Source organism: Lactuca virosa, chromosome 4, assembly GCF_052849685.1.
Source record: "Lactuca virosa cultivar CGN04683 chromosome 4, Lactuca_virosa_CGN04683_v6, whole genome shotgun sequence".
In the NCBI taxonomy this organism is placed as follows: Eukaryota; Viridiplantae; Streptophyta; class Magnoliopsida; order Asterales; family Asteraceae; genus Lactuca; species Lactuca virosa.
In genome coordinates, this window is record NC_136429.1 from 5820425 (window position 1) to 5840960 (window position 20536).

The following is a 20536-nucleotide window of genomic DNA, read 5'->3' on the forward strand; positions in this document are numbered from 1 at the left end:
ATTTGCTTTAACAAAATGTTGCTCAGTGTCAGCCAAACATTATTTTTCTTTGTAAAATATGATTCCCACCCTAGAAACTCTATTTTCCCTATTTTAGGGATACAAATGAAAACTACAGCATCTATCAATGTTAACCGATTTTACAAAAAATTGTTATCGTCACTCTCACCAATCACCACCAATCGTGCACTTTGAGTCTGCGGTTTCTATTTACAGCAAGTCTTTCAGCAGGAACTTTACTCCTAACCTCCTTCCACACCATATTAACCGCATCATCTTTTTTGGGAGGGTACTCATATTCATAATGATGTGCAATTTCTTTAAGCCGACCCCACATTTCAACCCACCTCTCTTCGGGTATTTTCCTAAGCTCTTCAACCATATACCCCGGAACCAAAGCCTCTTTTACCGAAAAGAAAACCGAAAACTTTGAGTAGTCTAATTCTGACTCAAAAGGGAGCTCAATATGGTCGCTTACTATCACCGGTACACAGTGGCTCACGATAGCATCAAACAGTCGGTTAGAAGACGGCGTGTCGCCAGCTGGATGTAAACAGAATCTTGATGTCCGCATTCCCTGTGTTGACTGGTTACACCAAAAATTCAATTGTAGTTGTTAAACAGGACTACACAGAACAGAACAGAACATAACATAACAGAACAGAACAGGTTGTACTGCATTCTGTGTGTATTGTACTTTTAAGACTTACAGCGTTTATGCCTTCTCCTGTAGCGTAGCCTGCTTCGAAATGTACATCTGAATAACCTTTTAGTATTTTTTCCAGCTTGGCACGAACTTTGCCTTCCTGTAAAACACATTATGACATGGAGTAATTAATTATTTTGTATTTCTTCAAACAAAAAAAAGAGATTTTTGAATTGTTCATGTTGGTTGTGACTTACGGCTTTTCTTACTGTTCTTCCTCTGAAGAAAAGAAGAGTGGTACGCAACTTGTAAGGATTTGAAGAGTCATCATCCATGAAAGACTTTACTACATGCATATAAGGGGCGACAACGTCTTTATGCAAATTTGCCATGCTTTTTGAGTATCTTCCAAAATCTGCAATAATGAGAATAGATGCATTCACCTCATCCCGAAGAAATCTGAAAGCATTTGGATGATGCATTGGAATTACATGATCTCTTCCAGAAGTTCTTTGCCAATAGGTAGATTCCCTCAAAAATTTAAGGATGTCAACCTGTAGTAATCATAAGGATTAGGTTCAAAACAACTCAAGTATACAGAGGATTGCTTTCAAAAATCAAAACCACATCCAATTTAGCTCTATCTCTAACCTTTCTACATAATTCAACATAGTGAGCAATTTCTTCTCCAAAAACTGAAAATTTGTTAGGTAGAAAAGTCATCATACTCCTATAACATTCAAACGAAAGTGCAGCTCCATTTGGAATAAGATGGAGTTAACCAATATGTGCACAAAAGTGAATCAACATTTCAACAATTTGCCTTAAAGAATCGATATTGGATAACGAGGCTGTTTAATTACGATGAAACGATCAAAATGATTGTTACCTGTAATTGTCGATCAAATTCAGTATCGGGATCTGTCATGTTCTTCCCGTGAGTATTGAAACTCATCGAAGAGAAAAACGGAACAAAGAACACATCCGCTGCATCAGGATTCGAAACCCTCAATGCCTCACTGCTCTCATCAACCGTAGCATTTTCATACAAGAGCGACGCCATCATCCAATACTCCACACTATGTTGTTGGTGTAACCCTGCATAGTGCGGCAACGTCGGCAGACTATTGGCATTCAACGGCGAATTATCGTCTCCGGCGAACTTACTGCTCATCATACCGACATTAAACCTCTTGGGCAAATCGTACATGAAAACCCTGAGCGGAGATCGGCTGCGACAAGGTAATGGGGTATCATTTTTAGGAATGGAGAAGAAAGATAACTGGGATTTCAAATCAACTGTACCAAATCGTCCGGATCCTAAACCTCCGGTTGTGATTGAGTATGTGATGAAGATGGTTACGAGAAAGATCACGAGTGATGTGACTGCTTTACCTATCATTTTCGTGGGCTAAATTTTTAATGTTTCTTCCACTGTAAATGTAAATATACATATACATTCCTGAATATTTGAAGGGTTTGTTTAACCATGTCATTCTGGTCGAAGAAGACGATGAGTTTGCCAATTATGAAGATCCCTAAAAGGGTTTGTGAAGATCACGAGGATAAACTGTAACAACCGGGTCACCGATCTTTCATGTTTTTTTTTTTTTCATCCAAAATAAGTTTACCGCTAATTACACGAAATTGTAATGAAATTAAACATTTTGGGCTTGAAACTTTCAACTTTTTAAAACTCTTAAAAATAATTTAATAAAAAACGTAATTGTTTTTATTATTATTATTATTATTATATATATATATATATATATATATATATATATATATATATATATATATATATTAAAGTTCTGAAGAAAAGGAACAGTAAAGTGTTGGTTTTTTGACATATTTGGTCCAGATTTATCCTGTATATCACAATTGGTCCAGCTCTTTATTAATATTACAATTTCGTCCTTCCTGGTCCATCTGATAAAAGTGTGGTCACTGTCTCCGATGCTTCTCGGTTTTCTCCCACCGCCTTATCTTCCTTCCCTAATAATATCTATTTTTTTCTCTTGCTTTCTGGATGGTTCTGTCCACTGCCTACACGGCGTCGTAGAACAACGATGCGTCCTCCACCGGCCACCACCTCTAATACCGAAGTTTTCCCGTTTCTTTCTATCTTCCATCTTCGATCACACGTCAAGAGTTCTGATTCTAGGAGGAATCGGTAGAGTCGGTGGTTCTACCGACATCGCTCTGTCAAACTTCTGCCTCACCTTCGCTTGTAAGTCTACCATCTCAAAAAAACCAAAAAACTTCTTCAACCTTTCGACTAACAGTTCAACCGACCTGCAAAAAAATCGTCACAGGTACCTTCTCTTTCTTTTTCATCTTCAACGTCATTTGACCCTCTTTCTATGCTGTAAATTCCCAAGTTTCGTTGATTATTTTCTCTTCTACATGTCTGATTTCTATTTCTCTTCTTTATTATTTGTTTTATAAACTCAAACCCACCGGATTCAAAGCAGGAAAGGGGCAAAGAAGGTATTTGGCTGAAGCACATACAGAGATTGAGGCCATGCTCTTATGGAACGAGATGGCTTCTCTTCTGGAACGTCGTCCCGCTCATTTTTTCTAATTTCTGAATTCGTTTTCTACAAATTCGCACTGAAATTGATCTTTTTTCAGTTCAGTTACGGCTTTAAATCAATTCTATTTTTGTTTTCTGCAGATTCTAACTTAACACGCACACACACCATTTTGTTCTTGATATGGGCAAAAATGTCCACCGACCACCATGTATGTTTTATTGTTACATTAGAATATGAGAATAGGGGTTTTACCCATTTCAATTGTTGAAGGTGAAATAACTGTTTATATTCTTAACTTCCAGTGTCCCGTTTGCCCTCTATTATTTCCATTGACTTTGGTGATCGCCCGAAAAGGAGGCTAGAGCAGCTACACAACCTATTACTCTGTTACTTAAAGGTAACTTATAACGTTGTCTTATGTTATGACTGGAATTTTGTGACAGATTGATTATGATGATCAATTATTAGTTGTATTTATTTGTAGGTATATTGAAATTCCTGTGGTTGACACCTGCTTCCCAAACCCAAAAGGGTTTGAGTGTAATTGTATTCAGGCTGGGAATGTAGAGCCTGGTGTGACTTTATCTTTTTTGCTTTTCTTGAACCGGTAATGACAAGTTGCTGCAGATTGTTCAGTTATTGGCTACAAATAACTTGCTTTCATTCTCCAAAAAATATCATCGAACGACATATAACTTTTTAGAAGCAATATTTGCAGTTTTATACATCATTTGATTTGGCCCACGAATCAAGTTTTGGATTTGAGAGTTGAAATGTGTTTTAAGGGTTTGAAATTTTTTATTGTATCTTTTAATTACAATCTGTTTGCTTTTCGCTTTCGGGCCATTATGTTTGGATAATCATTAGCCTAACCGTAAATAATCGAATATTTTTTTTCTTAGAATGACAGTTGCTATTATGTTTAAAGATATTGTACAAATTGTGTGATTATTGCTTGGATAATGGGAATAGCGATGAGTTCTGATTTTTTATTACTGGAAACCGGTTGCCTTGCGTTGTATTTATCTTTTGAAAATTGTCTCACATTTACTCTTTTCTTAGGTACTTTCACTACTCCCATCTTATGAAGCGAAAACTGTAGATTGTGCTAAAAAGGTACGCAAAAACTTCACTCTAGAAAGCTGCATTTGTTACATAAACGCTCCATTAGCAAACGATGGTCAAAATTTTGTTTTTTTCTCTTTAGTTTCAGTATCAAAATTTAACAAGGTGTTAATGTGCGGTATGGTTCTCTTTCTGTTTGAATACAAACTTGAAGTGAAGCATAAACACAGGGAAAAAGCCATACCCTATTATCTTATTGTTAATTTTTTTTGTTTAAACATCATTACTTTATAACATGATCTTCTAAAAATAATACCCTCTGGCAAGTTCAGTTGGGCTAACAAGTTAAGTATGAATGCAGATGAAAAAAAATGTGACAGTAGTTGGAAATAGGATTGATTTGGGGCTGGGATTTTTTTTGAGAAGTTGACTTATTCAAAAAGTTAGAGAAGGATAAAGTCTCGAGCAAGGATAAAGTTAGAGAGGGATTTTTTTTTGAGAAATTGACTTTGAAGAAAGTGTTTTAAGTATGAATGGTGAAAATTAAGTATGAAGAAAGTGTCAAACTCTAATACGTGTTAAATATTATTACAAACTAATGAATTACAATATTGCCCTTGCAGGTAAGTGACTTGGAATAAACGTAAGCAGGAGATGCCGAAATAGAGCAACATTTGCTTTGTTCGACTGGTACTACATCGTATATCGGGCCTTCAGATGGCTTTGATTTTCCAAGGAGAAAAATCCATCGTTGGTATTGTATTTTTTGCCTGTTACTTTTAATATCTTGAGTTTCATTTGCAAATGTAATTATTTCAAGATACCAATCGAATGACTGAAACGTTAATGCTACATAATTCATTTTTGATGTTGTATATCTGTTTAGCTCTAGGAAAGTAAGCATAAAACAACTTTAAAGTCTATAACTAATGATTTGTTGGATTATGTTTCATTTGACAGAAAAGTTTTGCATGATCTGGTGGGTATGATTTTTAACTACAAATACTACAACAATTTGTTGCAGAGGACTGAAGGTAAAGCATATTATTATAATTTTAGATTTAAATGTAGTCCATTGATCAATTATTATTATACTGCCTAAAGGTCATCTTGAACTCTTTATCTACGAAGGGTATTATTGTCCAGTCTGAAAATAATGAAAAATTGGAAACTGAGAAGTTAAAGGATGGGAAAGTGAAAAAAGAGACGGATGTTAAAGATATGGGTTCTCCAAACAAAAGAGAGTAATAAAGTATGTGATTTAACTTATGTATTGGTTCCATTAATTAAGTATATTGAAAATTAGGGAAAATTGCAATAAATAATGTATTTTACCATTTCTGTCACAGTTTCGTTCCTCTTCACTTTCACTGGATTCTCTCTTGGATTATGATGATAATAATATTGAAGAATCAACATTTGAGGTGAGTGGCTTTATACAATTGTTATTATTATTATTTTTTTATGATTATCGCATCAAATTCTTTATAGATAAAATAAAATAGTTATTTGATTACACTCTTGATTTACATTGCGGTTGTCATTATTTGTTGAAACATTAAATGTTTCATTATCAAATGGGTTGAAGGTTTTTAGCATTTGTACACGTTGATTAAAATCAATAACGATTAACGATGCATTAATTTGTATTCCCATTTTCTTATTTATTTTGTTGTTTTTGTATTACAGAACTTACAGATCAAATTTATGGCCAAAAGAAACCAAAAAAAGACACGGTTGGAAGAAATTTTCGAGAAGGAACAACTAAAAACAACAAAGCGTTTGGAAAGTGATGATTAAAAAGAAAGAAATAATCGACAAGGGAGTATTACAAGCATGTTTTCTTTAAATCTCATTTTTCTAATGTTTTCATGATTTCTTGAATTAATTTTCATTCTTATTTTTTAATATCCGCATTTTAGTTTGAAACAGGCTTTTATGTTTTTTTTACCGAAATCGAGTTGCTGACATTAAGGTAAGTGAGTTAATAATATTCTGGTTCCATTACTGTCATTTATAGGGATAAATGAAGTATAATGAAATATTGAAATTCATTTAAGACGCCTTTTTCTGCAAAAAAACTTATTTCCACTACACATTGTTAAACAACTACTTATAGAATTTGTCTAATATCTAAATCTACTGTCTAAATACATCTCTCAATAACTGCCGTTTGCGAGATCAAAATCTTAAAGAAGGTGCATCATGAGAATGTAATAAAGCTTAAAGAGATTGTTACTTCTCCACGTAAGTTATAGCTGATTTCTAATTGACCTTTTCATTCTCCCTTACATTACATGTATAGTAAAAATAAAAACGACACCAACCAATTCTTTTGTGCTTATAATGACATTTGATGTGCCATATCATCCTCATGCGTGCATGTTTCTGTTGTAGGCCCCAAGAAAGATGACCAAGGGGGACCAGGCAAGTGCTTTTCTGCCATAACATGCTTTTCTGCCTACCTCCATCTGTCCACTATGTAGATTTATCGCCTTACCTTCACCATCGGACACTGCATTTGCTGCCATAACAAGTCAGGTTTGTTGTTTGTTATATGATATGATGTTTGTTACATTTTTTAGAAACTACGTGACCAAAAAAATTCATTTGATTTTCTTTGCAGTCTGATAATCTCTGAAAGATACCCTCGAAGACATTTACTATGGGAACCAAATCAGAAAAATCCCACGCCACATGCTATGCAGTCAACCTAAATGGTATACATGGAGTAATGAAGACAAAATCCAAAAAATAGCAAATTACTTATGCTTATTTGTTTTTATATCATCGCACTTCCATTTCTTCTATTACAACATTGTACTTTTCTACCAAATAATAGCAACATATCAACAATTTCCACTGCTACAATTGATATATTTTATTTTCTTGCTATTATGTCAAATTACCAAAATGCCCTCTATTGTGAGGATTAACATATTTCCATCAGGAAATGAACTTCGTTATATACTTCTGTATAGACCTTGAAGGAAATAGAGAAGAAGAGTTAAAGATGTTGCGGAGTTTACATATGAAAGCCATGCTCCTCAAGAACCCAACTGCTAGAAAATGTGTTTGCTGCCACCTCTAGAAATCGAATTTTAGTCTGACTCATCGCGTTCTTCTGTCTACTACTGGAGCATACATACACATACAAAGGAGACGGGCCCCTGTAACGGATCCTTTTCCAATCCTCTTGGCTCTTACAATAAAAAGGGTTTTGGTGGTGTTGATGGTAAAAATGAAACATCTAACCCCCGCAACGCGGGGGCCACTTTACTAGTATATATTAAAGTTATGAAGAAAAGGAATAGTGAACTTGTCATTTTTTTGGCAGGTCCCTGTATTATTGTTGGGCTTCAAAGTTAGGAATAGTAAATTTGGATTTTTTTTGGCAACTTTGCTCCTCATTCTTTACCCATTTTGACACTTTTGGTCCTTGCAATCAATATTTTTACACTTTTTTGGAACCTTTTAATATTTAAAGTTTGGCCACAAAACTTTAACGGTTTGACATCTTTGATCCCTTTTCTAAAAAGTTGCTAATTCCTACCCCTTTAAATCTTTAGCTATTTTGACACTTCTGGTCCTTGCAGTCAAAACTTTTACATTTTTTCATAAAAACATGAAAAAAACGGTCGGGGGCAAAGCCCGGGCTTTTCATCTTTGCACTTTCTATGTCTGTCATATTTATCAATTCGGAAACAACATTGAAAGCTTCTGGCCCCCTCGTAGCGGGGGTAACCTTTCTAGTTTTAAATAAAGGTTCCTCACGGTGTTGCCGTGTTGGGGTACCATGATTTTCCTTTCATTCACATGATATATACAGTATATTTTTTATCTTCTTTCATCTCTCCACGTAAATAAGTTGTATAACATTATTTTGTTTGTTTGTTTGTCTTTTTTCTTTTTTGAAAATGGCAAACGAATTAAGTGGAAGCATACTCGTAATATTTCAACGAGCACCCCAGGTTTGAGCTCTTATACAGGACAAACTCAGCCCCCATAGGGATTTCTAAGGAAAAATTCCTCACACGTGGCACAACAAGAGGTAGTTTAAGGAAATCGAACTTCCAACCTCACGCCCCACATGAAAGTCTTGGGTTCAATCCCAGGCATATGAGATTTATATTTATTTGTCATTTAAAAAAAACTTATACATTTTCCTACATCTGATATTTTTATGTGCCGGCCTTCGAGTTGTGCACACTCCGAATAACCTAATCGATTGAGTTATTCAACTTGATTTTGAAATAAATTGTTTTTTTAACAAGCTAAGTGAAATACTGTAACATCCCATTTAATAAATAAATAATATTTAGCGGGGTGAGGGTGTCGGGGAGTCAATTGATGTAATTTTGGATTTGTGGGGGTTAAACGTGTAAGTTCATGATTTAATTTATAAAGATTTCTGAGGGCAGGGACTAATTGGTAAGTTTTGGACCTTAATTGTAATGAATTTATGGAATCAGGGGCTGCATGGTAACTATTAGGATTTAAGTTGAAGAAGATTTGGTGGGGAGGGGTTGGTATTGTAAAAACGCAAATTGTTTGAAGAAAGACACGGGTTATACCCGGTGCTCCCTCTCATCGTCTAACCCTAAACCTAGCAAAAACATTCAGCCGCCATGTGAGACGTCCCATCCTTCACCCTCTATGTTTGTTCGTCATTCCGATCAGACCAGCCGTTGCCGTCGCTAATCCGTCACCGGGACACCATTGTGGCTGCTGGACGACGTGAAATAGTTGAGCGTCGCATGCTCGCCGGAGCTGTGAGGTGTGATCGTGGCCTCCGTTCGTCGGGAAGAACTCAGCTCCGGTTCCCTGCTGTGATTGCTTCCTTCCCCTCCGCTTATATCTTCGCTAGGCTGCCGTCGCCCTCTCTATTCCAAACAGCAGTCGCGGCGGACCTTCTTCTTCTCCGACTGCCTCATGTCGCCGTGAGGGTGGTCGTATGTAGGTACGTCCTTTCAACTTTAGATCGTGATATGAGTATGCCGGTTTGTGTTTATGGTGTTAGATGCGAGTCATTGGACCAGAAAATCCACCACCACCACCTCAAGGTGGTGGTTGCCACCCAATTCCATTTTTCTGCCGCCCTATGCCACCACCAGCCACCATGGGAGGTGGTTGTGTGCGCGTATATTTTATGTTTGAGGTTGTTTATGCACTCTTTAGGCCGGAACCACCACCACCACCGTTGGAAATGGTGGCTGCCGCCGGGAGCCGCCGCCGACCACCACTGCCGAGGTGGCAGTGGGTGGTGTTGACCTAGTAGAACCCTAACTAGCCCAATTACTTAATATTGGACTGGGCTGGCTCGTGATTGGGCTAGAAACCCTAATTAGGGTTTAGAAAACCCTAATTTTGGGTTTGTTGGTTTGGGCCTATTGGGACCCACGTTTGGACCGGTGGACCGAAGTTATGGCGTGCCGATTCCGTTGTATGATGGTTTAGTGGAACAATGGACTTAATGGGTTAAGTCCTTAATGGGTTAAGTCCTTAATGGGTTAAGTGAGAAACACTTAACCTAAATCATCATTTTATGAGAAAACCCTAATTTTTACTTGGGCCTTGTGTTGGGCCTTTTTATTGGGCTTTGGTGTTTGGGCCATTGATGAGTCATACAAGAGCAGTCACGTAGACTAGAATATTTAGATGGGCTTTAGGGTAAGGCCCATGTGAGGGTTTGGGCCTAATTTGGAAAATTGGGCCATAGTTGGGCCATTAGAGGACTTCTTGTGAACCCATTTGGTATGGGCCTTGGTGGGCCCATTGGGCTTGGATTATTTATGGACCGGTTTAGTGAACCATATTTAGACCTAATAATGTGAAGGTTTGTCTTATATGCTAATGGGGTTATTTGTGGGTTTGGCTTAGTGATAGAAGCCGGAGTGTAGCAGCAGCATTTTTTAGGATCTGTTCGCCATCTGAGGTGAGTCTTCTCACTATACTTTACCTAGAGTGGTAATTAGGTGTGACCAGAGGGTCTTATGTGCTTGCTTGAGTTACGCATTACTATGTGAATTGTGATGTGCACTATACTATGTGATATCTAGACTGGACCAGTGGGTCCAATGAGCTATGACCGGACCAGTGGGTCCAATGAGCTATGACCGGACCAGTGGGTCCAACGAGTTATGGCCGGACCAGTAGGTCCAACGAGCTATGACCGGACCAGTGGGTCCAACGAGCTATGACCGGACCAGAGGGTCCAACGAGCTATGGGACTGGAGGGTTCCACTGAGACACATTGACCGGAAGGTCTTACCGAGCTATAGCCTCGAGTGGCTGATTACTTGTGTGTGGTATTTTGGGGAACTCACTAAGCGTCGTGCTTACCGTGTTATGTGTTATGTGTTTCAGGTTTTCTCAGGATCGCGGGAAGGCACCGGCTTGATTGTACACACCAGTGAAAGAGTTATGTTTTGAGGATCCTGGATTTTACTCAGACAATTATGGAGTTACGAGTTGTAAACTAAATAAATGAGATTTTTTGTGAAATGTATTCTGAGAGTTTTGTAATTTAAAAATGAAAAATTTGTTAGAAAATTTACGGTGTAACATCCGGGAATTTGGGTATATCTATTTAACCCTTCCTTCTTTCTAAGTTGTCTTGTTTAGCCCTTAAAAGTAGATTGTGGCAAATGAGTACGCTGGGCGTACTGAAGAGTACGCTGCGCGTACTCATGGGCGTGTTTTGGTGTTGAATGTGAAGCCACAGCTGGTCAAAAATGGCAGGAACAATGTGAAGTTGTGAAGCCACAATTGTTGAATGTGAAGCCACAATTGTTGAATGTGAAGTTTTTTCAAATGTTGGCTGAAGACCCGGTTGTGTTTTTTGACTACTTCTGATTTCCATCTCTATATAAGAGATTCATCTGCATTTGTAAAACTTGTATCTAGAGTAACACAGAAAGAGTGCAGATTAGCACCAAGAAATATAAATTCCTAGTTACCGGTGGACGTAGGTCAGAGAAGGACCGAACCACGTTAAATCCCTCGTGTTCATCCTTGTGTTCTTGTTTTTCGTGAGCTGTGTGTGTGTTTAGAGTCGTGTGTTAAGTGTCTCGATCCTAACAAGTGGTATCAGAGCTTTGGTTTTAGCTCCAAAGGGTGATTTTCAGTTTTTTGGTCGAAATTTTTTTTCGTCAAAAACGATTTTGGTGTATACCGTTGGAAAGGTCTCGTTCCGAAGATTCCGAAAATATTTTTTTCTGAATTTTTTGAACACCGGAAGACGTCCAAAATCGCCGGTCAAAGGTTTGCCGGAATAGTGACCGGAAAACCAGTTGCCGGAGAAGACGACACTGTAGCGCCTGAACTTGCCGGAGAAGACGACACTGTAGCAGGAACTGTAGCACGACGTCAGCGGTGACGTCAGCAGACACTGTAGCAGGCACTGTAGCAACAGTGTAGCAGATTTGAAAATTTGCAATTTGGCCCCTGAATTTCCAGAAACTTGCAAGATAGGTCATTGTTCTTTCAGGAAATGGCAGAAAGCAGTAAGCTTCAGATTGAGAAGTTTGATGGGAAAGATTTTGGTTGGTGGAAGATGCAAATTAAAGATTTGCTCGTGCAGAAAGACTTGGACGCAGTTTTAGATGAAAAACCGGAGGCGATGACACAGGCAAACTGGGAGACTTTGGATAAGAAGGCCAAGGCATTTATTAGACTGACGTTGTCAAAGGATGTTGCCTTCAATATTTTGAAGGAGACCTCGGCAAAGGGAATCATGGAGGCATTGTCTAATATGTACGAGAAGCCGTCGGCAGCAAATAAAGTCTTCCTGATTCGGGAACTAGTCAACACGAGGATGAGGGAAGGAAGTTCAGTTACAGTACACATCAACAATTTGAACTCGATTTTATCCAGACTTGGGTCAGTGGGAATAAAATTTGAGGACGAAGTTCAAGCTTTACTACTGTTATCATCATTACCTAACAGTTGGTCCGGAACAGTTACAGCCGTTACTAGTTCCGTAGGATCGAAAGAGCTCACTTTTGAGGGAATTCAGGATTTAATTCTAGGCGAAGACGTCAGACGAAGAAATTCTGGGGAATCATCAAACGAACAATTGAATGCGGTCAGAGGTAGAAGAAATAACAGAGGTAGTGGGAGCGGGAACAGGAGAAGGAGTCAGTCGAGGACTCGAAATGATGTGACTTGTTGGAACTGTAAAGAGGTTGGACATTTCAGGAATCAATGTCCAAAAGACAAGAAAGAAGTTAACTTTGCAGTAGACCATTCAGATGATGATGTTTTGATCTGTAGTGTGGAGAGCAATGTGGATTCATGGGTTATGGATTCGGGTGCTTCATTTCACGCTACCCACAACCGTGAAGCACTGCGGAATCTGAAAGAAGGGGATTTTGGTAAGGTAAGACTGGCAAACGATGAGGTTCTTGATGTGACGAGCATATGTGACTTAGATCTAAAGACTCCAGTCGGTCCATGGACTTTGAAGGATGTCCGGGTAATTCCAAGTCTGAAGAAACAGTTGATTTCTGTTGGGTAGTTGGATGAACACGGACACGAGGTTAAGTTCAGGAATGGGCAGTGGAAGGTTGTTAAAGGAAATCTTGTGATCGCTCGTGGACATAAGAGGGGTTCATTATATATGGTTAGTTTACCGTCTGAGGGAGTAACCGTCCCAGTTCAGAAGAAAAACAAAATCCGGTTCATAGAGTCTCGTGGACAAAAGAAGGTTTGCTTCGCAGATGGCAAACCCAGAGTCACAGGTCAGATTCAGGTTGAACGTGTTTGGAACGGTTCAGAAAAACCAGTCAAGGGCATTCATAGCAGTGGGAGCATGGGCTTTGTTTCAGCTAGAATACCCAGAACACAGTGGGTTAAGAGAACCAGTATTCCATCTGTAAAAGTCTCTCCAGATTATCTGCTTCACATGGAGAGTGTCGTTTGTTCTCAGGATGTTCCAGGATCGGGCAGTTCATTTCAGTGGGAGCCGGTGGAGACAGAGAACAGGTCAGTGGCAGACTTAGCCATGACTGATGCGTTGGAGCTAACGAAAGCTTCAACTGGCCTTCAGGTTAATTGAAGAGAAGGCCAGGGTAACTAGGAAGGAGTTAAGATCAAATACAGATGCACAGTTAAAGCACAGGTGAAGATTGTTCCGTGGCTTCAAGTGGGAGATTGTTGAATGTGAAGCCACAGCTGGTCAAAAATGGCAGGAACAATGTGAAGTTGTGAAGCCACAATTGTTGAATGTGAAGTTTTTTCAAAGGTTGGCTGAAGACCCGGTTGTGTTTTTTGACTACTTCTGATTTCCATCTCTATATAAGAGATTCATCTGTATTTGTAAAACTTGTATCTAGAGTAACACAGAAAGAGTGCAGATTAGCACCAAGAAATATAAATTCCTAGTTACCGGTGGACGTAGGTCAGAGAAGGACCGAACCACGTTAAATCCCTCATGTTCATCCTTGTGTTCTTGTTTTTCGTGAGCTGTGTGTGTGTTTAGAGTCGTGTGTTAAGTGTCTCGATCCTAACATTTGGACACGGACTCCACCCGGTACGCTGGGCGTAGCGGGTCCAGACTCAAAACCCTAAATGAGACTTGAGCCCTATATAAAGAAAGTTATGGCCTTATCCTCAGCCACCATTTGAGAGAGTGAAACCCTAAGAGAGATCCAACCTTCGTTCTAAGCTTGTGTGTGAGTGTTCTTGAGCTAAAAGTGCCTTTGTGTGTTAGTGAAGAAGAATAGGAGGTTCTTGTGAAGGCTAGAAGTTGGAGTGCAAGCTTGGATCTGAGTTCTACAGAGGGAGGAGCTTCACTTGGAGGTAAAAAGCTCTGAGCTTTCCTTGTGATTGTTGATTTGTGCTTCATGGACCAATTTTTAGGGTTTTGGTCCCAAGGTGGAGACTTTATGAACAAAAGGTCTCCATAAGCTTATATCTACTATATTTCAGAGTATTATGAGTTGAGGGTTCATAAAAATCCAATCTTGGTCGTGAATATTAAGCCATGCATGAGATCTAGGCTTTATGAGGGAAGAGGAAAGGTGTTAGAGTGATTAGTGACCTTTACAGCCATGCAAAGGCTTAAAGGTTTCAACTTTATAGATTAAGTGGCCTTAGAGAAGTCAGATCTGAAGTTTGAGTATATGTCTTAACCATTTAAGACCCAAAATCAAAAGGAGTATGAAACTGGGAGTTACGTGGGGCGTAATCCCAGTACGCGCAGCGTAGGGGGTCGCGTTCCCCGATTCTGTGAAATCGCCGGGTACGCCCAACGTACAGATTTGGTACGCGCAGCGTAACCCGGAGGGTTGACTTTTGTTGACTTTTAGGGTTTAGTCAATGATTGGATCTTTGAGCCATAAGAGGGGTAAAATGGTCTTTTACCCTTCTGAGAGAACTTAGAGTGGGATTAGTCTAGCCTTTGAGAGTTGTATTGATTAGAGTAATTGTTCCATGTGATTAAGCGGAGGCTAGACCAGTATTACCGAGTTCGAGATTTACCGAGTTACCCGAGGTGAGTCTTCTCACTATACTTTACTTAGAGTGGTAATTAGAGTTATATGACAGAGTATCTTGTATGCTATTTATGTGATTGTGATGCACTGCGTTATTTCTATGTGATTTATGCTGTGTATGTTCCAGAGTTTACAGAGTTGGAACCGGAAGGTTCACAGAGTTAGGACCAGAGGGTCCACAGAGTTAGGACCAGAGGGTCCACAGAGTTATAGCCTCGAGTGGCTAATATATGTTATATGTGGTATTTTGGGGAACTCACTAAGCTTCGTGCTTACCGTGTTATGTGTTATGTGTTTCAGGTTTTTCTTAGTATCTCGGGACGGCACCGGCTTGATTGTACACACCAGTGAAAGAATTATGTTTCGAGGATCCTGGATTATTAAGTAATTAAGAAGGGATTGTGTTTTGTAAACTAAACAAATGATGTTTTATGAAATGTGTATTGAGAATCATATGTTTTTCAAAAGAAAATTTGTTTAGAAAATTTACAGTGTTGGAGTATTCCGGAGAATCTAAGTAGCAGATCGAGAAGTGATGTCATGGTTCGAGTACCATGATAAGTAGCAGATCGAGAAGTGATGTCATGGTTTGAGTACCATGATTTGTAGCAGATCGAGAAGTGATGTCATGGTTCGAGTACCATGCTAAGTGACAGATTGATTGGTGATGTCGTGGTTCGAGTACCATGCTTTGTAGCGGACTGAGAAGAGAGAACATGGTTCGAGTACCATGATCTGTAGCAGATTAAGAGGAGATAACATGGATCGAGTACCATGGTTTATAGCAGATCGAGAGGTGGCCACATGGTTCGAGTACCATGACCCGTGGCGGTTAGTGTTATTGGTTCTACCAGTTATTCTGTGGTGATCGTCTAGACTGAGATCAGATGTGAAAGAGTATGGGGCCAGAGGGCCATGATGAACGAGTTTTAGTGGAGCATCCCTTGAAAGGGAAACCGAGTTAACTCCAAGGGACTGTTGGTGAGATGCCAGTTGGAGTCGCAAGACTCAGGGATGAGTAGGGATGGTGCGTTATGGGAGAATACGGTCTGGGCTGAGCGACCGGCCGATAGTGGATATGTCATTTTCTGTGGCCTGAGCGGTGCTATTTCTGTTTCCTGTGGGGAACATAAGAGGTGTTGAGATTTCGGTTTCTGAGCTTGGGCGTAAAACCCTGCGGGTTAGCATTGATGGCGACCTTCCATCAGAGTATTTGGGTAGTATGTCTGCCGAGAGGTAATGTTAGAGCATGAGAAGGTTGTCAGTGGGGACTGAGATGGTTAAGGACAAGGATACACCCTATTTGGGCATAGTAGGGCATGTATTAGCTGCAACGGCGGACGATCAAGAAGAGGATATTGGGGCGGTGGCTCTTATTGTATATGATGAGTATCGAGTGTGTTAATGAGGTCTCCGCTCTTATTACAACCCACGTGATGTAACGTTGGTTGAGGAGTCGAGGATGAGAAGTATGATAGTTCATTACTTTCATATTAAGAGTCAGAGTTACTACTGGACAGTTGAGATGTCTGGTAATGGGATGAGCTGAATGACTAGGGGTAGTCATGATGAGAAGTTTCTGAGGATTTCATCTGAGATTCGGGTAATTGGAGTTGCTCGATCTCCATCAGGGAGATCATTGAGCACTGCGTATCACCTTCCAAGAGTAGGTGCGATGTTACTGGTAAAAACATTATGTGGAATATATTATTGGTGCGCCAATTAGTGATGGTTCGAACCCTGAGTGGGGGAGAACTGGGTATTCTATCGAGAGGATCAGAGATTCGTTCAAGAGCGGATAGGGAACTGGATGGAGATATGCACTATAGATTCATGAGACCAGGGTTATTGGTGGCCGAGGTGAGTTGCAGAGGGAGTTAATGCATGTTGTATGCGTTGAAGAAAGGATGAGTGTCTGCACGGCAGGTGGCCGTTGGTCAAAGGCCTTGTGGTAGATAAGAATTTTTCGAGGTGGTTGGTTCGTAGGGATACTTCGGCAGTTGGGAAATTTTGGTTCGATGAAAGGATTATTCTATGCTCTTTGGAAAGGGTAAGAGATGATCGGGCATCCAATTTCCGGGTCGACATGCGTAATCTCGCTTGGGTTTGAGCAATAGAGTAAAGAGTTTCGGAGGGTCATCTTCGTGTTCTGAGTTGTTGGCGATTTCTCCGTGTTTCAATTTGGGAGATGGAGTATCCCGGGGTATTCGAGTTTAATGTCCTAAACCTCAGATTATGTTGAGTTTTGAGTTTTAGATGGAAAGTGGTGTATCAAGTATCTACGGTTCCAATGGGGGCCCTTCGGCCAATTGACATCAAGCGAGATTATTCGAGAATGTGGATTGCAGCAGGGAAAGGTGTTTTGTTATGGCAGATGTTGTCAGAAATAGCAATGCATAATTTGGGTAAGTGGGTACACCTATCTATGGTTGGTCCACAGGGCATGAGTTAATGATCGCAATGTGGCGTCGACCTGAGGATGAGATTGTGAAGAGGTAAGAGCAAGTGCGGTAAGACTGTTGGGAGCTGCAGTCTCAATGCGTTAGTGCAAAGGGGTGTGGTGATGCTACGGGGAGCTGTAGTACTCACTATTCAGTGAGAGGTTGTGGTGATGCTACGGGGAGCCGTAGTACTCACTATTCAGTGAGAGGTTGTGGTGATGCTACGGGGAGCTATAGTACTCACTATTCAGTGAGAGGTTGTGGTGATGCTACGGGGAGCCGTAGTACTCACTATTCAGTGAAAAGTTGTTGTGATGCTACGGGGAGCCGTAGTACTCACTAGTCAGCGAGAGGGTGTTGTGGTACCAAGGGGAGCCGTAGTACTCACTAGTTAGTGAGATGGAATGTTATGATATCATGGGGAGCCATAGTACTCACTAGTCAGAGCATGACGCAGAAGGGTTTTAGGCTTGGGTAGCCCTAATGATTGAGTTTTGGGAGCCGGGTGATTGGACCAGGGGCGAGGCCGAGGTCTCCATATTTATCAGGAATCGTTATATTCTGAGTGGAGTCGTGGTTATCGCAACCAAAAGGAATTGGAGAGGTGGTGTACGCGTGGATTGCGAATCTTGGGTCATGAGTTGAGACCAGATTGGAATGGAGTGGACCCAATTCTGTTGTTGAATCCGACTCTAGGGCTTGAGTCTGGATTCGTTCATGTGTTAGTGGGCAAGATGAGGTTTTGGATTCGGAGATGGGTTCATTTTGAGAAGTATTGTTCTCTATCATATGTATTAGACCAGAGTGAGTTAGCTCGTCGGTATGGGAAGGACCGCGAAATGCATGGAATCAATGGTTGGTAGACGGCAGAGGTCGAAGGTGAGACGATATCAGATCATTTGTAATATAGCTTGGAGTAAGCGAATTTAGTGATTGCTTGGTCATGTGGTTGGTTGAGATAGCTCTGTTGATTTGGACGATTGGGTTATGTTCGGGCTTATGGCCATACCGTTCGAGTTGTCGCCCGTGCAAGGGACGGCGAGGAAAGATTTCGAAGACGAAATCTAATTTAAGTGGGGGAGAATTGTAACATCCCATTTAATAAATATATAATATTTGGTGGGGAGGGGCTGGTATTGTAAAAACGCAAATTGTTTGAAGAAAGACACGGGTTATACCCGGTGCTCCCTCCCATCGTCTAACCCTAAACCTAGCAAAAACATTCAGCCGCCATGTGAGACGTCCCAGCCGCCACCCTCCATGTTTGTTCGTCATTCCGATCAGACCAGCCGTTGCCGTCGCTAATCTGCCACCGGGACACCATTGTGGCTGCTGGACGACGTGAAATAGTTGAGCGTCGCATGCTCGCCGGAGCTGTGAGGCGTGATCGTGGCCTCCGTTCGTCGGGAAGAACTCAGCTCCGGTTCCCTGCTGTGATTGCTTCCTTCCCCTCCGCTTATATCTTCGCTAGGCTGCCGTCGCCCTCTCTATTCCGAACAGCAGTCGCGGCGGACCTTCTTCTTCTCCGACTGCCTCATGCCGCCGTGAGGGTGGTTGTGTGTAGGTACGTCCTTTCAACTTTAGATCGTGATATGAGTATGTCGGGTTGTGTTTATGGTGTTAGATGCGAGTCATTGGACCAGAAAATCCACCACCACCACCTCAAGGTGGTGGTTGCCACCCAATTCCATTTTTATGCCGCCCTATGCCGCCACCAGCCACCATGGGAGGTGGTTGTGTGCGCGTATATTTTATGTTTGAGGTTGTTTATGCACTCTTTAGGCCGGAACCACCACCACCACCGTTGGAAATGGTGGTTGCCGCAGGGAGCCGCCGCCGACCACCACTGCCGAGGTGGTAGTGGGTGGTGTTGACCTAGTGGAACCCTAATTAGCCCAATTACTTAATATTTGACTGGGCTGGCTCGTGATTGGGCTAGAAACCCTAATTAGGGTTTAGAAAACCCTAATTTTGGGTTTGTTGGTTTGGGCCTATTGGGACCCACGTTTGGACCGGTGGACTGAAGTTATGGCGTGTTGATTCCGTTGTATGATGGTTTAGTGGAACAATGGACTTAATGGGTTAAGTCCTTAATGGGTTAAGTGAGAAACACTTAACCCTAATCATCATTTTATGAGAAAACCCTAATTTTTACTTGGACCTTGTGTTGGGCCTTTTTATTAGGATTTGGTGTTTGGGCCATTGATGAGTCATACAAGAGCAGTCACGTAGACTAGAATATTTAGATGGGCTTTAGGGTAAGGCCCATGTGAGGACTTGGGCCCAATTTGGAAGATTGGGCCATAATTGAGACTTTATGACTATGTGATAATGGGCCATGGGGATTGGATTGGAATAACCGAATGGGCCTTAAGGAAAGACCATTTAGAGGTCTGGGCCCAATTTGGAAAATTAGGCCATATGTTGGGCTTTGGCCCGTTACTTAACTATTGGGTTTGTAGTGTGAGTTGGACCTTGGGTTTGGAAACCAATTATTAATTGGATATTGTTTGATGTTGACAGTTCGGGAATCTGTCAACCAGCAGCTGGAGCTTTGTCTGCGGGACTTCAGCAGTGCCAGGTGAGTTATCCTCACTATACTCAAGGGTCTAAGGCACCAAGGCCGGCCCTTTGAATTGTTATATGGTTATGTTATGCTAGTATGATCTGTTAGATCGGTATCCTATAGGGTAGGATAATATTATATGATATGTGGTATGATCTGTTAGATCGGTATCCTGTTAGGTGGGATGGTGTTACGTGCTATGTGGTATGATCCGTTAGATCAAGTATTGTCTATAGACTGTTATGTGATTATCTGTTATACGTGCACATGTTTGTTTGGCGGTTGAGGCTTATCTGCTTTGTGCGAAGGCCAATAGACCTGGGCATTCCAACCTGTTGGTTGTGGGCCGTGAGTATTCCATCCTGAGGATGATTGGACTCATAGTATGTGGGCATTCCAACCTGTTGGTTGAGGGCCTAGGGTATTCCAACCTGATGGTTGATTGGACCCATAGTGTGTTGGCATTCCAACCTGTTGGTTGAGGGCCTGGGGTACTCCAACCCGATGGTTGATTGGACCCATAGTATGCTGTTATGATTATATGTGTATTGTTGTGGGTATGGGTATTTTGGGGGAACTTACTAAGCTTCCGGGCTTACAGTTTCAGTTTATTGTTTCAGGTGCATCAGGGGATCGTGGCAAGGCAAAGGCGTGATCGTACAGCTCCTCAAAGTTCATGATTTCACGATTTGATTCTGGGGATACTCTGATGATTAAACTATTTTGAAAACAAATTGTAATAACTTAATGGTTTTAAATGTTCTAAAAAGTTTTAAATTGGCTCG

The 20536-nt window shown here is 40.8% G+C and overlaps 1 protein-coding gene across 1 annotated transcript; it reads right to left on the reverse strand.

The window, feature by feature from the left end:
- Nucleotides 1-2221, reverse strand: LOC145109608 (putative arabinosyltransferase ARAD1). The gene is made up of 4 exons (XM_079046802.1): nucleotides 1536-2221; nucleotides 904-1200; nucleotides 711-806; nucleotides 1-586 (listed from the first exon to the last, which is right to left on the reverse strand). The coding sequence occupies exons 1-4, from the start codon at nucleotides 2046-2048 to the stop codon at nucleotides 173-175; spliced, it is 1320 nt and encodes a 439-aa protein (XP_078902928.1). The 5' UTR covers nucleotides 2049-2221; the 3' UTR covers nucleotides 1-172.
- Between the last annotated feature and the right edge of the window lie 18315 nt (nucleotides 2222-20536).

Excerpts from the sequence above, each read along its gene's own strand:
- LOC145109608 (XM_079046802.1), bottom strand. The coding sequence starts at position 2,048 with ATGATAGGTAAAGCAGTCACATCACTCGTGATCTTTCTCGTAACCATC. Across the intron at positions 807-903 it reads GAAGAACAGTAAGAAAAGCC|GAAGGCAAAGTTCGTGCCAA; the intron begins GTAAGTCACAAC and ends TGTGTTTTACAG. Across the intron at positions 587-710 it reads CAGGAGAAGGCATAAACGCT|TCAACACAGGGAATGCGGAC; the intron begins GTAAGTCTTAAA and ends TGGTGTAACCAG.